General features: G+C 43.3%; 1 protein-coding gene across 2 annotated transcripts in view; it reads left to right on the forward strand.

Moving 5' to 3' along the window:
• The window catches only part of MTMR7 (myotubularin related protein 7), a 125,811-nt gene that overhangs the window by 93,107 nt on the left and 11,355 nt on the right, over window positions 1–21,349 (forward strand). For both annotated transcript variants that reach the window (XM_040490073.1, XM_040490074.1), the window contains 3 exons: window positions 4,212–4,344; window positions 20,508–20,617; window positions 21,127–21,252. In XM_040490073.1, coding sequence (XP_040346007.1) covers window positions 4,212–4,344; window positions 20,508–20,617; window positions 21,127–21,252 — 369 coding nt within the window. The remainder of the gene's footprint in view (window positions 1–4,211; window positions 4,345–20,507; window positions 20,618–21,126; window positions 21,253–21,349) is intronic.

Below are 21,349 nucleotides of genomic sequence, written 5' to 3' on the forward strand. Positions count from 1 at the left end.
GAAAGATGAGTTTGCATCATATATGGCATTGGAATTGTAAATGGAGCCGGATGGTGATTTCCTCTCTGAGTGTAATCCAAAAGCTAGTCATTCTGCCTGAGATATCCTGAGGGTAGGAAAGGAAGATTTGACAGGCACAGTTGTAGACAGCAGTTGCAGGAAATAAAGCCTTCTCATGTTTTTACCTGTGTATGCCCCAAGGTAAGGTTCTTCATTTCATCAGTCCCAGAGGGAGGGAGAGGATCATCACGTGACACTCGCTGCATGTGGCCCGGTCCTCCTCTGGCCAAGATAACTTGTTTCCATTTCCCAACCATGTCAGGTTGGGCCCTGTCACTATTCAGGTACGGAATGTACTCTGCTGAAATTTGAGACTTGTGAGGCTAAGATAGTTGTAGTCTTCTGAGTGACTGGGCTGACCATGGAGTTGATACCAAGATCATCGTTGGCTAAGTTCTCATGGTTTTGCTGTGTCTGATTGATTGATTGATTTAGGGTCCGAGGAAGATCTGATTCTATTTCTTTACATTCTTGGCCTGTTCACCCCTCCACTTCGTTCTCATATTCAGTCCTTTGGCCAGTCAGCCGGTCAGTAAATCTTCACTGAGTCCCGTTCTGTGCCAGTTGGAGGGATATGGCCGCAAACCTGCCCTGCAAGCTCGTCGTGGAGCCTGTGTCCTCTGCCCCAGTCCAGTGGATCTTCTCTGCCATCAATACTAAATCTTCAAATTTTCAAATAAATCTTCTCGGAATCCTCAGTTGCTCTCCACTGTCATGCGTAAAGTCTTACCTTCTGAATCAGGCCTTTTTGTAGAGGATTCTGGCTAATTTTTAGCCTCGTCTCTGGCTACTGCCACCATCTGTGAACCGTCTACTCCACTGGCACTGGTCGGCTCTGTGATGATCTGTTCCTTGATTTTGTCTCTCACCTCTTCATCTGCAGTGCCCTCCCCTCAGTCTCCATCCTTCCAGATGATTAGCGTCTGTCTCAAGGCTTTGCTTTCATGAAATGTGACCCCCAATCCCCTAGGCTCCACGGGGCTGTTCCTGATTCAAACTCCTGCCACTGTCACAGCCTCTGCCCAGTCCTGGCTGGTAGAGGCCATTATTATTTGGTGCTGTGGATTTTCCCTTCCACACTCAGAAGCTTATGGTGGTAGGAATGGCTTCTTACTCAACTTTCTATTCTGTTTATCATCTGGCACACAGTAGGTGTTCATAAGAGTTTGTTGGAAAATGAGTGGAGTTCTTTTTGTTTCGTTTAATGAGCTTTTCTGCATCCAAAGATGCAGAGATTATCAAATAGTGGAGTGATCTTGGGTTAGAAAACAGGGTATTTTTTTTTCAGCCCTACTTGTCATTTGCCTGTTGTGTTCCTCAAGCATAATTGAAAGTGGAGTGGAGTTACCTCTAATGTTTTATTTCTTTGAGAATTTTTTGGAGCTGAGATGAATTGCTTTTCCTTAGATCATGAGATGGAGTTCTCAGCCAAAGGCACAGGGGACAAATTAAACTTAGTCTAATATTGTTTTGTTTATACAAGGGACACTCTATCTGGAAATTTATAATATAGGTCCAGGGGGCCTGGGTGGCTCAGTCGGTTAAGCGTCCCGATTTCGGCTCAGGTCATGATCTCGCGGTCCGTGAGTTCAAGCCCCGCATTGGGCTCTGTGCTGACAGCTCAGAGCCTGAAGCCAGTTTCAGATTCTGTGTCTCCCTCTTTCTGTCTCCTCTCCCGCTCATGCTCTGTCTCTCTCTTCTCAAAAATAAATAAACGTTAAAAAAAATTTATAATATAGGTCTAGGATAGCTTCTTGAATTTGTATTAATTCTAAAACTGTATTTCCTGCTTTGAGGGTTCAGCATTTGCCACGTTATCCTGATAGGTTCTGTGAAATATGTGGAAACCTTGAAAAATTACACTTTGGATGATAGATTAAATATTGCCATCTTCTGTTCATTATGAGAAGTACCATTGACTTTCAAGAAGACATCTTGTGTGGCTCCTTTGCTTGGAAAGACTACCAGTAAATTATCCCAGGTCACAGGCATTCCACTGTTTAAAAATGTGAACACAGAATTCTAATTATATATGAAAATAATAATAATAATAGTATTTTGAGTTTTATTTATTACACTGTTTAAAAAGAGTATCTCTGCAGTATGTGGTAAATAGGCTTAACTTGAATTCTTCAAGAAACAGAATAAATATAAGGTTGGTGTAGCATAAGGATACTTGCAAGTCTCCTATTGTTTCATTTGATGAAGCTTGTTGTAAAGGATTGGCCAACAGCTTTGGAAAATAATTATACAAAGCAGTGATATTTCGTAACGGTGGGTTTCAAAAGAATAATGCTTATAAGTCATTTTAGAAAAAAGTTTCCCCTTAAAATAAAACTTTTAAGGGATAAACACACGTTGTCTTCAAAATAACATATTTTTTTCTTGATGAAGGCCAAACCCTTTGTTCTGATAGCATGCCCAGGAGAAGGGTGACGGTAACTGGAAACAGTGTCATGAGGGGCTGATGTGCCCCAGCTGATGTGACAGGACAATCATGGGCAGGACTGTTGTGGAGAAGTGAGGCGTCTGCCAGCCCGGGCTCTAAGTACCACTGGCTTGTCCTCTGCAGTTTTCTTTCTCGCTGCTAATATGCGTTATGTCTGTAATTTAAATTAGAAACCTAATATACTGTGTTTGTAACAAGGACACAAAGGCATCTCAAATAGTATTGATCGTGTCCCCTGACACTTGCCACCTGTCTCTTTGTTCTGCCTGCTGCCAGGTTGGTATAGTTGTTTATTCATTTTAATCTGCTTAATCAAAAGTGTATAAACGTGAATACATATCTATCATTTGTTTTACAAGGAATGAGATATTTGTATGAACATTATTCTTTAGGTTATGCTTGTCACTTAACATGTCATGGCCAGTTCCAAATCAATGTACATGTCTCTCTGTCTCTCTATATGTAAAATCCATATCTTTCTTTTTGTTTGTGTAGAAGTTCAGGGTGTGAACATAGTATAATTTGTCTCCTCATTACCCTATTGGGATATGCATAGATTTTCAGGTTTTTACTGTTACAAAGTTTTAATACACATTCTTGGACACCTGTCTTTATGTGCTGGTAGTTTTAATTGTGTATGATTCTCACAAGTAAAGATCTGGGTCAAAGAATGTTTATGTTTTTAACTTAGCTTTTTGGAAAGTGTTTGTTAATATCCCCCTGGTACCTCACTGTCAGCCTAATAAGTGATATATATATATATATATATATATATATATATATATATATTCATTCTGGTGGTGAGTTCCTGGTGTCAGTTTTCTGCCTGGGATAATCCACCTGCCTTTTGTGGACAAAAGAGGAACATGGTCAGTGAATACTGTTTCCTAGGATGTGACTACCTGCTTAGCCAAACGGCAAGGATAGAACATTAACAGTAATACGTCCGTCCATTCCAGAAACGTATGTATTTTTTAGCTAAGGCAGGGCTTGCCCCCTGCTTGGTTTGAGTTACACAGGATAAGGGCAGAAGTTTCCGTTTAATAAATGTCTTCAAAGTCCATTGTCTTTAACCTGATTTGCACTGGGAAACCTCCACTTCACATCTACAAAATTATGGTAATGAAAGTGGTCCCCAAACCCTCTTAGCAGGTGTCTAGTGCCTGGTGGAAATGGCTCTGGAGAGAGGGCTGCATCCCTTCGCTTTAGTCCATGATTCCTGTTCAAGGTTTAACTGGGGGATTCTTGGAGGCAGATTAGAAACGTGCCATTATTCCTATAGGATAATGTGTTTATCGGCAGTATAATCCTGGAAGATACGATTTAGCTCACAGAGCTTTGTACTCCAGCTGTATCTGCTGATATTCTTTTGCTGACCTACAGGTTATGATGTTTGGTTAAGTCAGGGCCACTCGGCTCTTTCACAGAATTGCATATCCGGCATCTCTCACGGAACTGTAAGAGGCATCTCCAGAAGGGATGTGCAGAATGCTTTCCAGCTAAGGAAACGTTTCCCCACGTCAACAAACGTATAAGCTCAGCATGCGTGCCTGAACAGCTCAGCACACTATTGCCCTGATTTCAAACATGTTGTGTTTCTGCACATCATTTTGAACTGCTTCCGTGGCTGTCGGGGAAATGTGCGGGTTGTGTTATGTCCTGAATGCCATCGGTGACCCTTCTGTTTTGCTGACCACCGCAGCTCAATGCAATGGCAAATCGTGCCGCAGGGAAGGGCTATGAGAACGAAGATAACTACTCCAATATCAAGTTTCAGTTCATCGGGATAGAGAACATCCACGTCATGAGGAACAGTCTGCAAAAAATGCTGGAAGGTAAGCATTTCCTTAGGCACAGCAGTAAAGAAAAAATGCAGCGAAACGTTTTCATGTCAAGTGGAATAAGAGAGCCTTTTGCTTTTTGAGTTGTTACAGTGATGCTGTTTACATAGGTGGGGTAAGTTGAGACAAATGTCATATTGCAGTGACTCCTTAAACATTCAAGCCTTTCCCTTATTTTTTGTTAAGTGTCATGGTGAAATGGTTTTATTTTTAAAATTTATTTTATTTATTTATTTTTTGGGGGGGAAAGTCCGGGGCTCTTCTGTGCTTACGGTCTAAAGATAAAAGTGCACGGGAGTATTTTTTCTCTCCCTCATGATATTAGTTTGACCCACATTCAAGGCCATTTAGAGATAAGGCAGCCCTACATTTAGAGCGATAGCCAGGTCTGTTCGTGTGTGGAGATGAGGTGTATACAATGAATCCGAGGGGCCGAACAGCCATGAGAAGGGAATGTGTTGGAGGAGCGGATACTCGTTTCTCAACAGCGGCAAGCAGTGCACTGCGCCTGCGCCTAAACCGCCGCCACACCGCCCTGCGTCTCCCCTCCCCCTCCACCCCAGCACCTTGCACAGCAGGACACATACACGCAGGCTTATGGAGACAGGAAGTTACAAAGATGGATTATGCAGTGTAGAGCCACCATTCTTGTGGCCAAACCAGCCATAAGCTGATTAGCAGAAATTCTGCATTTCAAGCAAAACCAGTCTCATTTACTGCTTCTGCTCCATGTGATTGTGAAGGCGCCATCCACCGCCTCTGGCTCTAGTGGGAACCGAGCAAGGAGGATGCAAGACCCTTGGCTTTGCACCTTGGGGTCCTGGAAAGACTGCGAACGCTGTTGCTTGCACTCTGAGGCCCTGGAAAGGTGGAACTGAGTGGGAGAAAAGTGGGCTGTCGGAATAGGAAATGGAGGGTGGAAGGAAGGGGACAAAGGAAGTGCTTTTCCTTTTTCTAGGGGTACACATTTGCTATCAGTTAGTATGCACTTCTCTGCCTCATGAGAAGGACAGGGGTAGTGAGAACCTTGCCAGGTGGGGCTGGAGGGACTTGAGCGGCACATTCCTGATTTCCATTCCCTTTCCTCAATTTGCTGGGTCAGCTCAGTCACTGTGAAACTTGCACATATCAGTTGCCTTCACTGGGCCCTGTTACCTGCTATAGAATGAGAGGCCCATTTCTATGCGCCCTTCAAGCCCTATGGGTCTATGACTATAATTTGATGCCCCTGGTTGCAAATATCTTAACCTTGGGCATTTGAATGGTTAGAAGAAAACTCATCCTGCATCTGAAAAAACCCACCACAGCCCCAGAGAATCTCTTTCTTATTTCCTCACGAAAGTCACCTTGTCTCAGGCCACAGTGACATCCCTGGGGCATGACTGAGCTTCCTAAACTTCTGGAGATAATCATGGGCAGTTTGGCTGTCCCTGCTATAAGCTGTGCTTTTTAGGTGTTGAAAAATTTGACTAGCTTTGTGCTGTTATTAGAGGCATAGGCTAACTTTAGTATGAAGACTTTAGTGTGAAGTTCATTATCAGATTCATTAAAAAAACAGTATTTTTCATGCAGTAATTTCATAAGCTGACTTTTGAGAATGTACATTTTCTTCTGTACACAAAGGAGCTCTTAAGAGTTTTTATAACCTTTCACTTGGACTTTAGGTTTCAAATTAGCATTATTTGGTTTCTCATTAGGAACTGTTGCTCCTGCCCTTCTACCTGTGGTCTGCCTCCCTTCCTCTAAAGGGCAAGCAAACCGACAGAGCCCTGGAGGGTGGTCTCTGTTATAAGAGGGACCACAGTAGTTCGACAGCACTTTTTCAGCTCTCTGTCAGCACAGTAAGCAAGGACAACCTTCTGGATGACTTTCAGGGAACTTGATCAATGTTTGACTATCTGTTTTTACCAAGTAAATTATAAACCAATTGTGGAAGCTCAGCTGATGAAGTGATGCAACCAGACCCACCTTCTAAGGCTTTTTCTGTTTCCAGCAGCTGTCCTTGGCGTCAGAGAGATCGGAAGGTTTGTGCTGCTGGTCATTTGGTAGGAAGAGGGATAGTGCATTTTATTCATGGTTGTTATTTTCTTTTGAGTTTTTTTTTTTTTTTAACCACCGTTAATTAATATCAGAATAGATTCTGAATAATGGAAGAGGAAAAAAATGTTTGCATTCTAGCTGCTCTGTGAGCAAGGGCTGTGAGATATTTCATTAGAAACTGAAATTTAGGACCAGGTTCACATCTGGTGTAGGTCCATTTATAGAGCTCATTTAATTTTAACTTTGATTTCTAAGTTCTAAACCAGACTTATTTTGCAGTATTCATATCTCCCAATGAGACAGTAATGATACCTTCCAGTTATGAAGGACTTTTGTAATTTCTTGTTTTCTACAGTGCCTTCCCTTTGGATGATTGGGATAATGTTTTTCCCTCAAATAATAAAAGGATGCCCTGTATTTTCTTTTTTTTATTATTTAAAATTTTTTTAATGTTTATTTATTTTTGAGAGAGAGAGAGTGAGTGGGGAGGGGCAGAGAGAGAGGGAGACACAGAATCCAAAGCTGGCTCCAGGCTCTGAGCTGTCAGCACAGAGCCCGACATGGGGCTCAAACCCCCAAACCGCGAGATCGTGACCTGAGCCAAAGTAGGAAGCTCAACCGACTGAGCCTCCCAGATGCCTCTATTTTCTTTTTTCTTTTTAAATTTTTTTTTCAACGTTTATTTTTATTTTTGGGACAGAGAGAGACAGAGCATGAACGAGGGAGGGGCAGAGAGAGAGGGAGACACAGAATCGGAAACAGGCTCCAGGCTCTGAGCCATCAGCCCAGAGCCCGACGCGGGGCTCGAACTCATGGACCGCGAGATCGTGACCTGGCTGAAGTCGGACGCTTAACCGACTGCACCACCCAGGTGCCCCTCTTTTTTCTTTTTAATTGGAATAGTCAATAAAAAGCCCGCGTGTCTGTGCCATGTGGACCTCTACACACACTCTTCACAATATGGCAGGTTATCTTTTCAAGGCGTGCCTCTCTCCAATTCTAGAGTCTGGTATATTACATTTAAAACATTTTTACATTACATATTTAATTTAAAAGTTTTTAAGAACACGCACTTCCCAGGACCACATAACGAAGCAGGATTTGTGCCTAGTACTTTCCATCACCTTAGAGCGATCCTCATTGATTTGTGGGTCTGGCATCACACAAGCTCCCAGATAACCACCACACATGGTAACGATGTTATAACATTTATGGAGTGCTTACTATGTAGTGGACACTGTTTTGATTTCTCAGATGTATTTATTCAAGTAGTCCTCACGGACCCTTGTGGCTGTTCTTAATATCTCTGTTTTACGGATGAGGAGGTTGAGGTGCACAGGCTGAGAAACTCATGCGCGCTCACAACAGTAGGTGGTAGAACCAAGATTTTCCCCTGATTAGTAGGAATCCAGATGCCACACTCTTCAGCACCTGGCTTTATGGCCTTTCTAGGTAGCAGGTTGGGTAGAAAGTGCCCTGGCCACGTGTCTGAAGAACTGGTACTGGGTTCTGTCTTTAGTCCCTGAATAAACTTGAACAAACCTCATTTCCTGTACTTATAAAACAATGTGAACAATGCATCATCCCTAACTTACAGATTTACTGAAAAGATTCCTGGCAAACCATTAAGTGCTTTCCAGTGTTTGGTGTATTATGCTTTCTCATGGGAAGCAGTACTGAGCTTGAAGTACGTTATGAATAAAATGAGTAGGCTAATGGGCTACAGATTAATTCAGCCAGCCACACAAATACTTGATAGGTCCCAGGCCTTTCTATGGGTTACTTTTCTCACTTTCTTTATTCAGGAGACGTGGAGTGAGATAGCACAATTTTAGAGGCATGGAGGTGCTTGCCTTATGATAGGGTCTGTGTCCACTCAGCAAAAGTTCATCAACAATAATTTAATAAACCACCTGTCAGGTCTTGTGGATGTTTTCTCAGCAAATTTATTTAACAGAGATACAGATCTCAGCCCAATGGCAGGTCAGATGGGAATGGGTCCAGAGCACGGGGAAAGGGCCCAGTATCCATTCTGCGATTTGGACAATACTACAGTGAAGGGCTGTTTGAACAGGGCCAGAGTCAATTCAATTTAAAAGCTTGAAATCTTTGTAGCAGGACCCACAGTGTAATCACTTTTGTCATGTCCCCCGGAATTGTGGGCATTGACAGTGGAGAAAGTTTTGTGGCAAAACTAGGTGGCCCCAGAGATCGCATCTGATCTGTGCTTCTGTGTGAAGGTTCTGAGCCCAATTATTCAGAACTTTCATTAGGTGTTGAAAGGATGGTTGAAAGCAGAGAATTTTGAGTATGTCATGGGAGGCAGTGGGTATTGTGGTCATGTGACTTCCTGCTCTGGTCTCCCTGCCAGGTTGCCCTGGGCACATCAAGGTCTACAAGGGAGCAATCCCTAATGCACCCAGCTCCAATTCCATGAAATATTTCTCTCTGCTCACAGTAAAGGTTGTGTTTATCGGTTCAAATGTCCCTTTTGTTTGATACTTTCTTCTTCATCTCATACCTTTATGAGGTGATAACTAATTCACCCTGGTAGAAATGGAGCAGTTTAACTCTTTATAGTCTTACAAATTTAAATTTTAAATGAAAATTAAAGTTTAAGTTTAAAATTTAAAGTTTTTCACTTTGAAGCATTTCCTATTACATTGCCTACAAGTTTATGAAGTTCTATCAGATACGAGCTAATAAAAGGCTATAAATGTTAAACTTCTTTCAGTTCTCTATGTTTTGACTTTTTGCCATTATTAACTTCCTCAATTACTAACCCGTTAGATGAGACAGCCAACCAGACCTGCCTGGAAATCACCATTTAGCCATAAGGTATGGGTTTCCACACAGAAAACCGAATTTCCCATTAACATGGAATTAAATGGCTTTACATTTATCTAAGGCTTTTCACAAAGTGCTCCGCATGACCAACAGAGCTGTCCTGTCAGGCTTTACTTGTCATCAGTTCATGGTCACTTGGAGGAAAGAAATAGATCAAGAGCATGTACCTTGCTCTCTGTGGTGTTGTCAAAGGATGTAAAATGTGGCTGATAGGGTGCTGGATGGTATCAGCTAATCTGGACGATAATATCCTAAGCCCTAAGGCACAGAGGAAAGAACGTGCCTTCCCCGGGGCGTATGTGCTGTGGACTGGACTCCAGGTCAATTATTTACTGGCTGTGTGACCGTGGATGATGACTGAGTAAACTTCTTTAAGCCACCTTTCCAGTCTGAAAATTGGGAGTACATAATACCCTGCAGGGTAGATAATGTAGGCATAGCACCAGGCACAATACCTGCATATTGTAAGTACGAAGAAGTAGGTGCTACCGTAGTGATCTCAGACGTTCATCTGTACCTCACATGGTTATTGAGAGTTTTCTACATGCTGGGCATTGGATAGAAAGATGCTTCTTCATTCATTAATGCCAAACAAAGTACTGATTTTGATGCAGGGTAAATATCGTGGGCAGGGAGAAAAGATGCTTACTTGTTACTGAGGGCTGTCCCTAGGTAAGTCAGGTGGTTGAATGTTTTAACTGGACGTCAAATCCAAAGACTTCATGTCTAGGTGACATTGTCAAGGAGAAGGCAAGAGGCAACAAAGTGATTGAAGGAGAGAATAGTGGCTGTTTTAATCCTAATTAGGTTTTATCGTGACATTCACGGACACAATTCAAAGATTAATTTCACCCTCAAATTACTGTTGGATACTTCGTTAATCATGATGGCTAGGTTTTGGATAACTAGGACATTTACACAAGGAATGCTGGTAGAAGACGGTGCCTCCCATGCAACTAAAGATAGACATGACTAATTTTAGTGACACGGCGAGCTTTTTTCCACAGGGCTGTCGTTGGAATTTGGCAATTCAGGAGTTCCTTGCCAGGGCCGGTAAGGTGTGAGATTTGGTGAGAATGTTGGTCCTGGCGGCTCTGTCAGTGGGTGTGATGAGAGTGGAATGGGTCCCCGCCCACTACATCTCCTGCAGCATATGCTGCTTCGTTCACCACTTCACTTATGTGCTGCCCCCATCTTGATCTTCAAGATTCCTGGGCCTGCTCTCCAGTGCCGACCGCTGACATTGTACATCCCCCCTGACTTCCCGGCCTCTCACCATTTTCTCCCAGTCTAGACTTCTCTATTTCCATTTGCTTTAAGTTTCCTATTTAGACGTTAAGCCTTACCTTCAGTTACGTTCCTGTTCATCCTGGCTCAGTTTGCTTATTGACCTAATTATTGTCTATTTGTAGTGGGGAAAAAACACGGAAATTGGAGTCAAGGGAACGCGATTCCCATCACAGCGTACTTACTATGCTGATAGTGTGTGGACCTGCCCCTCTTCTAGAAGCTGAGATAATTAGCCCTACTGCAGGTGGGAGGTTGTGTCAGTTCGTGGAGAGAAAACTACCAAGCCCCAAGCCTTCCATATGGTAGATGTAATATAAACGGGCACGTGTGTTTTTGTATTTATTTGCTGCCAATTGTGTTCTTAGACACGGAATTCACTTGCAGAGCTAATAAATGCTGAGGGTATTTTTTGGTGAACCTGCTGCTCAATTTCCTTTAGGCCAGTGGTAATTAGTGTTACTGGAATGTGTGTGTGTGTGCATACATGGATGTATACACCCATTCATGTTTATTAGTAGCTGGACCCACACACAGACTCACTCACATGTCTGCCCGTGGATACTATTTTCTCTGCTACTAATTCAGGCAGTGCTAACAGGTATACGGAATTTAGGCTTGACTGTGCCTTACCAATTTCTCTCATCATCCAACTCTTTAAAAGAAAACAAGGCTATATACAAACATGGCTTCCGTGGTGTTATTGTATAGTGATTCCAGAAAACAGCATCATGCACAAGGCTGGAGTCATTTTAGAGAATAGTCACTAATCTTGTTGGTGTCCTGTAGAGAAGCCAATATACAGAGGTGTCCAGTTAGTGTAAAGTTCTCTATAAAGAGGACCCGTGTTGCTTGGCCTGGATAGGGAGGAGCATAGCACTAACACTCATAAATGGGATACAATTCATGCAGAGCTCAGAAGTTATTCTGTGTCACCATGGTGGGCTCTAAGTAAAAGGCAGACTATAAAATAGGCGTAACCAAACACTTCCCTCTCAGGCCATCATTGAGTCCTGTTTGAATGGTTTCACCTGCTAGGATTTTCCGTGAAGGCAGATGACTCCTATTTTGCCAGTCCGTTGAAGATCATTTCAGTGGGGTTGGCTTTTTGACTCTAAAACGGGAAAGGGACAAATCAAACATCAGCAGAACTCGGGTGGCTGTGAGGCTGGTAATTAAGGGAAGGCCATGTACACTTTGACGTTAGATCTTAGGAGACAAGAAAGACCAACATCCCAAAGGGTTCAAATGGAGATTGTCTTTGCATCTTTGCGGATCCCACCCAATAACCATGTATGAAAAAATGAGATTGGTGTTAGGAAATATCTAAGGAAGATTGTCTAAGGCTTATTTTCTCCCAAGCAAATTTCTTATTTCCAGGCCCTATATATATGTCTTCTTTTTTTAAAAAGTGTTGTTTTTATATGTTGATGGGATATAGATGCCCTGTTATGTAAAACAAATACTGTTAGATCTGGGCATTAAACTCCTGGTAAGTAAGTACAATTCTCTGTAATCTGTGGCATATGTCTCTGATGTCAGCTGCAGTGAACTTCGTTCAGCCAAATGGTTTGTAAATATTGGTTTGGGTTTGGCAACAAGGGTGAACAAATCGGTATTTCTGTCTTATCCTGAGTTTATCCAAACAAACCCGCCAGTTTTAGATTTAAAAATGCAGGCACTGATTGTCTTATTCTCAAGTGTTCCCCCATCTGTCCATGTGTATTAAGCATCTGCAGAGCTGATGGCGTTGACCCCGCCACTCGGCCTTTGGTGGGAGAACATTCCCGGGGCTTACCTTCTTTGAGAACCTGCTTGAGGTTATTTTACTTAGCGTGTGCAGTTTTTAACGTTCCTGAGAACAGAAATGTTAGACCAGGAGCCGTGCTCAGCGTGGGAAGGAAGGAGCTGGCCTGGCAGGAGATAGAGCAGCTTGTGCCCTTGCTGAGTGAGCTAAATGGAGAAGGAGGCACTGGAACATTCTCTCTGGCAGTCCCTTGTAGGGACTTGTTTCTGTGAGCTGTCTGTGCCTCTCTTGCTTTTGGCACAGACCATCTCCAGGTTAGCTGGAAAGCCTGGTGTCTTTATTTTTAAACTTGCTGTCATTTCCAAGCCTTGTGGGAAGAGAAGGTGAAAAGGATTATTTGTTCTTGGGCTGAGCCTCAGGGTTTGGACGCCAAGATATCCCTCATGCTCCCTGGACTTTCTGAAATAAATGGGAATGCCAACTAGCCCTAAGCCCTACTACGATAACAACCAGAACGTTTGGCCTATTTAGTGAAAAGAAAAAAACACAAACGTTTGCAAGGTAATGTTATCTTGTGGAAGATTTAAAGGACAGTGGAGTCCTGAGACTCTACGTGGTGGAATGTGTGTATTTTAGGATTAAGTTGAACACTTTGGGTCATGGCCTGGGGTTAAACAGAGAGACCAAACAGCAGGCACCCTGGGAGTGGGGAGAGGTCCCAGAGAGTGCTGGAATTTTGCTTCCCACTGGGCTGTGTGCACTGGCACAGGCGAGCCTGCCCCCTGCAGGAACCGAGTGGTACTGCTGGGCAGGGTCACGGGGGAGGGAAGGCAGGGTGTGCTCAGTTTTAATGAGAGGCTGGCCCTCTGCCTTTGCATTAGATTCTGCAATCTGTCTTCACACTGGCTGCACACACCTGAGCTCCCGGGAGATTTATGAGGTGCACCCTGGCTAGCTTGCCTTATGGCGTCGACTTTGATGTGCTCTCCTCCTAAAACTGCCTGATGTGCCTTGGAAGGCTCCTTGGCCCAGGCTTGAAGCCATCTGCCCTTTGCCACCTCCCTTCCTAATTGTCCTTTTGCCAACTTTATAAAAGACAAACACACCCTTGATCACATCCTCAGTCTTACTCTGATGTATTATTCCAGGGTGCATGAGGGAATCCATAATTTAAAACATTATTGCAGGGATACATGTGCAAAAACGGTTGGAGACTGCTAATCAAGTTCATCTTCCTTGAGCACTCTAAGTCCCTGCGCCCCAGACAAATAGAATGAAAGGCACAGGTGTGGACATTTGTAATTTTATGTTTTCTAGGGTTGCATTAAAAATGAAAAGAAATGGATTTTTATAATACGTTTGTATTTAACTCAGTATATCCAAAATGTTATCATTTCAACATGTAATCATTACAAAAACTATTAGCGAGATATTTTTTATTTCTTTTTCATACTAAGTTTTTGACATTCAGGACATACCTTGCACTCATAGGCTATCTCAGTCCAGGCTTGCCACATTTCAGATATTCAGTAGCCACATGTGACTAGCGTCTACACTATACTGGATGGTATGATTCTAAGTGATAAAGTGTATCACCTCTAAGTTGATAGTATGTGGGAGCCAAGGAGCGTTTAGAGTGGTTCATGTTTGAATTACAAAAAAATAATACAACTGAGGTCGATAGACATTGCTTAAGAGCATGGACTTTGGAGCCAAATTGAATCCCAGCCTACACTGCTTATCAGCTGGTGACCTTGGACAAGTTACTTAACCTCTCTTTGCATTGGTTTCCACTTTTACAAAATAAAGACAGTAATAGTACCTTCTTCATATGATTATTATGAGAATTAACAAGCTATTGAATATAAAGCACCTGAAGAATGTCTGGCATCTTAAAACTTATTTAAGTTTTGCTCTTATTATTAATAGTAATGGTACTAGTTTTAGTTAAACCTAAGGTAGCTGTGGTGTGGTGGCAGAAACTCTAGGCTTGTTTGTCACAAGACTTGTGTTCTTCTTCCATTGCTCACTTTGTGTTTTAACCTTTCTTATTTAAAAAAAATTTTTTTTTAATGTATACTTATTTTTGAGAGAGAGGAAGACAGAGCATGTGCAGGGGAAGGGCAGAGAGAGAGGGAGACACAGAATCCGAAGCAGGCTCCAGGCTCCGAGCTGTCAGCACAGAGCCAGATGCGGGGCTCGAACTCACAAACGTTGAGATCTTGACCTGAGTCGAAGTCAGAGTGTTCTAACCTTTCACAGCCTCAGCTTTGAGATTTGGGTTTGAATGAGTCTGTACCTCCTGCCTGTCAGGACACCAGGCTGGATGAACAGACAATAAAGCATATATCATAGCTCCTGGCATAGTTTATATGTATGATCTCTTTGCACCCTTCAGGTAACTCTCTGAGGAGGGTGTTTTATCTCCATTGCACACTTGAGCAAATCAAGGCTCGGTACCTAGCCCCAGGTTGCATTGTTGGACAGAGCTGGAATTTAAATGTTAGGTTTGACTCTGAAGCCTGGGGCATTGAACAGTACCACATGCTGTTGCCCACGCACACATCGTGATTATTACTAAAATGTACAGGTTAGTTCACATACAACCAAAGTCTAAGTGAAACATGGAGGCCTTCCCATTTCCCCCAGATGTCAGATTAAGCTAATATGAAATACCATCTCATAAGAACATCTAGAAATGCCAGATAAATATAGCAACCATTTACTTAAATGAGTAACTGAACTTGTAAGAAAGAAGAGGAATAAGCCATCAGGTAGTCAAGACCACAGTGAGATACCACTGCACATCCACTAGGGAGGCTGTAATCAAAAAAACAAGTGATTACAAGTGTTGATGAGGATGTGGGGACATCAGGACCGTCTTCACAGCAGGTGGGGATGTAACACAGTGCAGCTGCTGTGGAAAATAGTTCTTCTGGCATTTTCTCAAGTGGTTAAACCTGGAGTTATGGTGTGACCAAGCAAGTCCACTCCTATGTATGTTTTCACGAGAGGTGAAACATACTTCACATGAAACATGTACATGAATATTCATAGAAGCATTGTTCATAATAGCCCAGAAGTGGAAATAACCCAAATGTCCATCAGCTGATGAGTGGATCAAAAAATGTAGTGTATCCATCTAGTGACATAATTGGCCTTAAAAAGGAATGAAGTACTTATGTGCTACAACTTGTATGAACCTTGGAAACATTATACTCCGGAAGAAGCCACTCACAATGAGCCACATATTGTACGATCCTGTTTATATGAAGTATCTGGAATATGCAAATCTATACAGAAAGACCGTAGATTAGCGGTTGTCTAGGGCTGGGGGAAGGGGAAATGCGGGTGACTGCTAATGGGTAGGGGGATTCTTTTAGGGGTGATGAAAACATTCTGGAATTGATTATGGTGATGGATACACAACTCTGAATATACTAAAAGTCATCATACACTTTGAGTGAATTTTAAGTCAAATTCGATTACAAAACTGTTAGAAAAGAAAGAAGAAGAAATTTCCAGGTGCCGGAAGGAAAGGGTGGGGGTGGGGAGAGCCATCCGTTTTACATGTTGTGGGAGCCTTCCTTCCTCCTACTCCAGTTCAAATACGTAAAACCTTGGATTATGAGCCTGTTCTGCCAGTGTTCCACAAGACAAGCAAACATTTTAATTTGATAAACGAGCGATGTCTTGTGGTACGCATCTTACGTGATGCCGAATGTCACAGGATAACCACTGAGCCAGTGGTTCTTGAAATTCATTTTGATAGATGACTGTTTCAGATTACCTGTTTCTGGAACAAATTATGCTCGCAAACCAAGGCTTTACTGTGTATTAAACTCAGCCTCAGATTACTGTTCTGCTATATCATATCATTGGGGGTGTTAATCCTGTATCTTGTTTATCTCTTTTACCTGAGAACACTGTTCCTTGGTGTATTGTTATTTTTTATTGTATACTCATTTTCAGTGAAGATTTTCTGTGGGATTCCATAAAATTATGGAAGTGTTGTTCCTGAACAGTTTTTTGGTTTGCTTCTGCCACTTATCATAAGACTCCAGCCCAAATATGAAAATTTATTAACTAGGGGATCCTGCATATAAGGAAAAGATTATTTTAGATCCTAGACTTGTATGGGATTAGACCTAGGGTTTCAACATCTCAGGACAAAAAAATTTTTTTTTCCCTTGGGTAAATTTTTATTTTCCTCATGTCAAGTCCAGGCATCCTGGTCGTCACCCCGAGTCCACAAGTGGATTATTTTTAATGGCTCAGTTTGATACAGGGAATCTCAGTCCCAACCCCTGCCTCACACAGACCCAGAACTCGATCTTGCCTCCGCTCCAGTTATACTTAGCATACTGATGCATATAGTTACCCATTTTCCCCCAACCCCGACTAAAATGATAAGGAAATGGTAAAAAAAAAAAAAAAAAAAAAAAAGGCAAAGACATGAACGAGTGGGACAGTGGGAGAATGGGAGAGGAGGTGCCAGCAACAAAAATTGCAACACTAGAAAATGGGTGGATGAATAATGACTGACTGGTTAACCGACTAGAGAAAGGCTGAAATTTATGGTGGGAGTGGTGAGAAACACTGAAGCAAGCCACACAGCCCCGCGGACCCTCAGAAAACTACGGAATGAGGCATCAGGTTCCTCTGAATGTCTGTCCTTAGACACCAGCCTCCTCCCTCACCTGTGCTGCCCATTGAAGGCTCTTCCCTCACCTCAACAAGGGAAGATTAGTGATGAACTTTCTGGAAAGGTTGACTAGAGAGACTCTGGGCTCATGGACAGCAGGCATAGCTGGAAGAAGGGGCAGGGAATAGCAGGCCAAAGAAGGGGGATTAAGTAAATGTCTGTGTATGGAAGAAGACCCATGCTTCTCCTCACTGCTCTGCTCTGAGGACACTGGCATCCAGTCTTATGGAGTTGCTCAGGTATTTGAAAGTCCTTTCCTGGGGCCTGCAGCCATTCCAAGAGAAAGGACTTGCTGATCCTGAAGTTTGGGGGCTCAGACGGCCAGATCTCACACGGCAAAGCCCTGAAACTAAGAGGTCTGTTCGTACACCCAGCACATCGAGTCACCTGTTAGTGCCCTGCGCTTACGTATGAATGGACAGAGATCACGGGGCACTTGAGGAAAGCCCACCATGGAAGACAGAGACAACACACGTGCTCACACACGCATACATGCGCAAGCAAGGGAGCAAACAGAATGAATCTAGAAAAACCAGATTCATCCTGAGAGTAGAAGCAATGAAAACAAACTGCATTTGATCCCCATAGAGAAATAGCACTGACCGACCCGAAAGCATCGGCAAGCACAGCTGTTGGCTAGTATGGGAGAGAGGGATTCTCCCTCCCTGCTGCTGAGGATGCAGACTGCAGAAGCCCCTGTGGAGAGTGGTCTGGGGATATGTGGTAGGACCCTATGACCCAGCCCGGTTTACTTATTGACATGCATGTACAGGGAGATTTTTCACAGGGAGACTGTAGTCACATATCTTTTGAGGCACTGTTTGTAAATACTGAAAAGGAGGAAACAACTCACCAATAAGAGTAGGGGAATGGATACATAATCCAAGACATAGTCATAGAGTAAAATATTATACATACTTGTCAATTGAGTGAAATCTACCTACATAATATGTATGTCTAAAAAATAAAATTTTGGATAAAAAAAATCAAGTTGCAAAAGGCTTAGAAGTGTGAGAATAATAGTCATGAGGGCTAACATATAAAACAACATATGAAATAACTCTTTGATACAGGGGCTGTTATCCCCACTTTACAGCTGAGAAGACTGAGGCACAGAGAGGCTATGGAAGGTATCCAAGATCACACAGCTAGTAAGTAAGTCGTGAAGGGGCGTCAACCTGCCTGGCGGTGTTCAGACTTAAGATAGAAAAGCAGGATGACATAGGAATATGGGACTTTATTTGTAACTTTTTTTTTTCCCAAGAAAGGGCTGAAATAACTGTGGCCAGTTTGAATGTTCGCTACATCACTTAAAAATCTTTCATACGTTGGGGCGCCTGGGCGGCTCATTTGGTTGGACATCCAACTCTTGATTTTGCCATGATCTCACGGTTTGTGGGATCGAGCCCCGCGTCAGGTTGGTGGTGCAAAGCCCGCGTGGGATTCTCTTTCCTTTCTCTTTCTCTTTCAGAATAAATAAACACACATTTAAAGAATCAATCTTAAAAAAACGAAGTCTTTCATATGTTCAGATATCTCATAACTTAACACACGGTAGTGGTTAAGGACACCATAGCCTTGGAAACAGCCTGTGAGGAGTCCCCAGGGCCCTGGGGCTGCCCCACAGGGCTATGACTTCTGTGCATCGGTCTGTGTGTTTTCACTGAGCTCCAGCAGAGTACCTTTTCCTGTGCTGATTTGCACGTGCTTTCTTCCTGCTACTGGTAGCGTGCTCTCCTGCGGGTAGGTGACGTGAGTGGCCGGGGATGGCACTGTAACCTCTGACAAACGGACAGCGCTTGGAGTCAGAGCGATGCCAGAGAGAACGCCGTTCGCCGGCTGCTTGTTAGGTCACTGGAGCAGTCTTCCCGCTCAGGAGTTTGGAATTTTGCCTAACCGTGTTGATAATTATAAAGGTTTTTTTAAGTAGGGCCTTTTGCTGGGAATTTTGGTGTTATTGCCTTCATCGTTGCCGTCATTTGTGACTCAGAATTGGAGTACTTGTGTGCGTGTGTTTTAATGTGGCTGTCAAATTGCAGGAAATGAGAGAGTGAACCATCTGTTCCGTGGCATATTGGAGGAAAGGCCAGTCGATAAATTAAATATTGTAGTTAGTCGTTGTCTGTATTTCAAGTATGTAATACTTTTTAAGAGTTAACGAAGTTGAATGTGGGAGGTTAGAGCTGGAAGGACACTTAGGTATAATGCAATACACCTTCCCTATTTTAAACATGAAGAAATGGAGCCTCAAAAAGTGGAAATGACTCGCGTAGGACCATATAGCCACTTCCTGACAGCACGGTGGGGGGTGGAGGAGGGCGGGCAAAAGGGCCCTCCGCTCCCTGCATGTGTCACTGCATCACGGAATACAAAAAAATAGGCAAACAAGCGTAAATCTATGGGACATGACGTGTCGTTGGTTGATTTATAGGATTCCTCAAAACTGCTTCCTGGGTATAAAACACACAGACTTTGGAATGTAATTATTTCTGATCCATAGAACACTAGCTCTAAAGCTTTTTCATGCTTTGTGTTAACTAAAAGGTAACCTCTAAAGGTGAAATTGCTTGTGATAATATTATAGAAGTGTTGACATGCCTGCCTTAGTTGTGTAAATATAGATAGCAAGATGATTCTAGCTTATCTTTATTTTCAGTCAAGGGAAAACCCCTAACTTGATGTTGGAGAAGCAGGTGAGAAGGACAGGTTCTCATTTTTTTTTAATTTCTTTTTTATTATTTATTTTTTGAGAGACAGGGGCAAGCAGAGGGGGGGAGGGGCAGAGACAGGGAGACACAGAATCCGAAGCAGGCTCCAGAGCTCTGAGCTGTCAGCACAGAGCCCGACGCGGGGCTCAAACCCACAGACCTTGAGATCATGACCTGAGCTGAAGTCGGATGCCTAACCACTGAGCCACCCAGGTGCCCACAGGGCTTCAACTCACGCCCCTGAGATCACAACCTGAGCTAAGATCAAGAGTGAGACGCTCATCTGACTGAGCCACTCAGTTGCCCCAGGCCTTACTCCCAGTGGGTGGGGGTTGCTGGCAAGAAGAGTTGGAACATTTCTTTTGAAGATGTTTAGGATAGTTCTGTTTTGTGTTTTCACAAAACCCAAGTGGTTGGGTGCTGCAGAGTTCTAGCTGGGCGGGTGCTGGGGGCGTTACAAGAACTTTCCCGTGTAATGTGTGCATTCATGTACTCCTTAGTGCCCCAGGGCGAGTATCTTAAGTCCGTCTTCTCTGCGGGACATTCTACTGTGGTAACAATGATTTTCATTAATATTAGGGTTTAAACTTCACAAATGGAATACTTTTGAAATGCGGCATCCCTGATGACGGGAGAAAGTAGTAAGAGCCTTGCCTGAAGTGGTTTGGTAGAATCCATTTTATTAAGTATGGGCATTTATCTTGACTTAATTTCTTGCAGAAAATACTACAATGAAGGAATCATTAACCAACCACCTGCAAATATGATCAGATGTAAACTATGAAATTGCCTTTACTTTGCTTTCATAACATTTATCTTGCAGTGTGCGAACTTAAATCTCCCTCGATGAGTGACTTTCTGTGGGGACTGGAGAACTCTGGCTGGTTAAGGCACATTAAGGCCATCATGGATGCAGGAATCTTCATTGCAAAGGTGGGTGAGAAGGGCAGAGCAGCCAGCGGACTGGTACTCTGACTTCAGAACAGGGATCCTGCCTGCTTCCTCCCCATCTGCTGCGGCCGCCACGCTAAGCTGTGCCTCGCCGAGTGGGGAGCTGGCTTTGCAGGCCACAGTTTGCCCTCTTAGGATGTGCAGAAGAGAGGACAGTCTCGGTCTTTCCCTTTTGGGAAAAGGACTGAGGCCGGTAACAGCTGAAGAATTCGAGTACGGGAAAAGTCTTAAGGAACCCAGAGGGGAGGGAGGGTGGCTTCTGGGCGTGTGATGGGAAGGAAAAGTTTTGGTCACCAGCACCAAGCCAGCCCTTACGCTCCCCTAACTGGATGGGGCATTAGCACTAAATTAATGAGCCGTTTTCGGTTATGTGGGTTTTTTTTTTTTTTCTTTTTCTTTCTGTAGGTATAAAAGCAAACCTAGTTCTGATGAGACATTTTTCCTTTTTGTCCCCATTCTTCCTGACTCTTTGCCGATCCCGTGTGTTTCAGGCAGTCTCAGAGGAAGGGGTGAGTGTGCTGGTTCACTGTTCTGATGGCTGGGACAGGACCGCCCAGGTGTGCTCGGTGGCCAGCCTCCTGCTCGATCCACATTACCGGACTCTGAAGGGCTTCATGGTGAGTGTAACCCGCCTTGCGTCCCACGCAGGGCCTTGAACAGAGTGGACAACTTGCGGCAAATTTGTTTCCCTCTTGTTCTTTTTCTCTCAGTACG

Source organism: Herpailurus yagouaroundi, unplaced genomic scaffold (assembly GCF_014898765.1).
Source record: "Herpailurus yagouaroundi ecotype Mexico unplaced genomic scaffold, PumYag 181, whole genome shotgun sequence".
In the NCBI taxonomy this organism is placed as follows: Eukaryota; Metazoa; Chordata; class Mammalia; order Carnivora; family Felidae; genus Herpailurus; species Herpailurus yagouaroundi.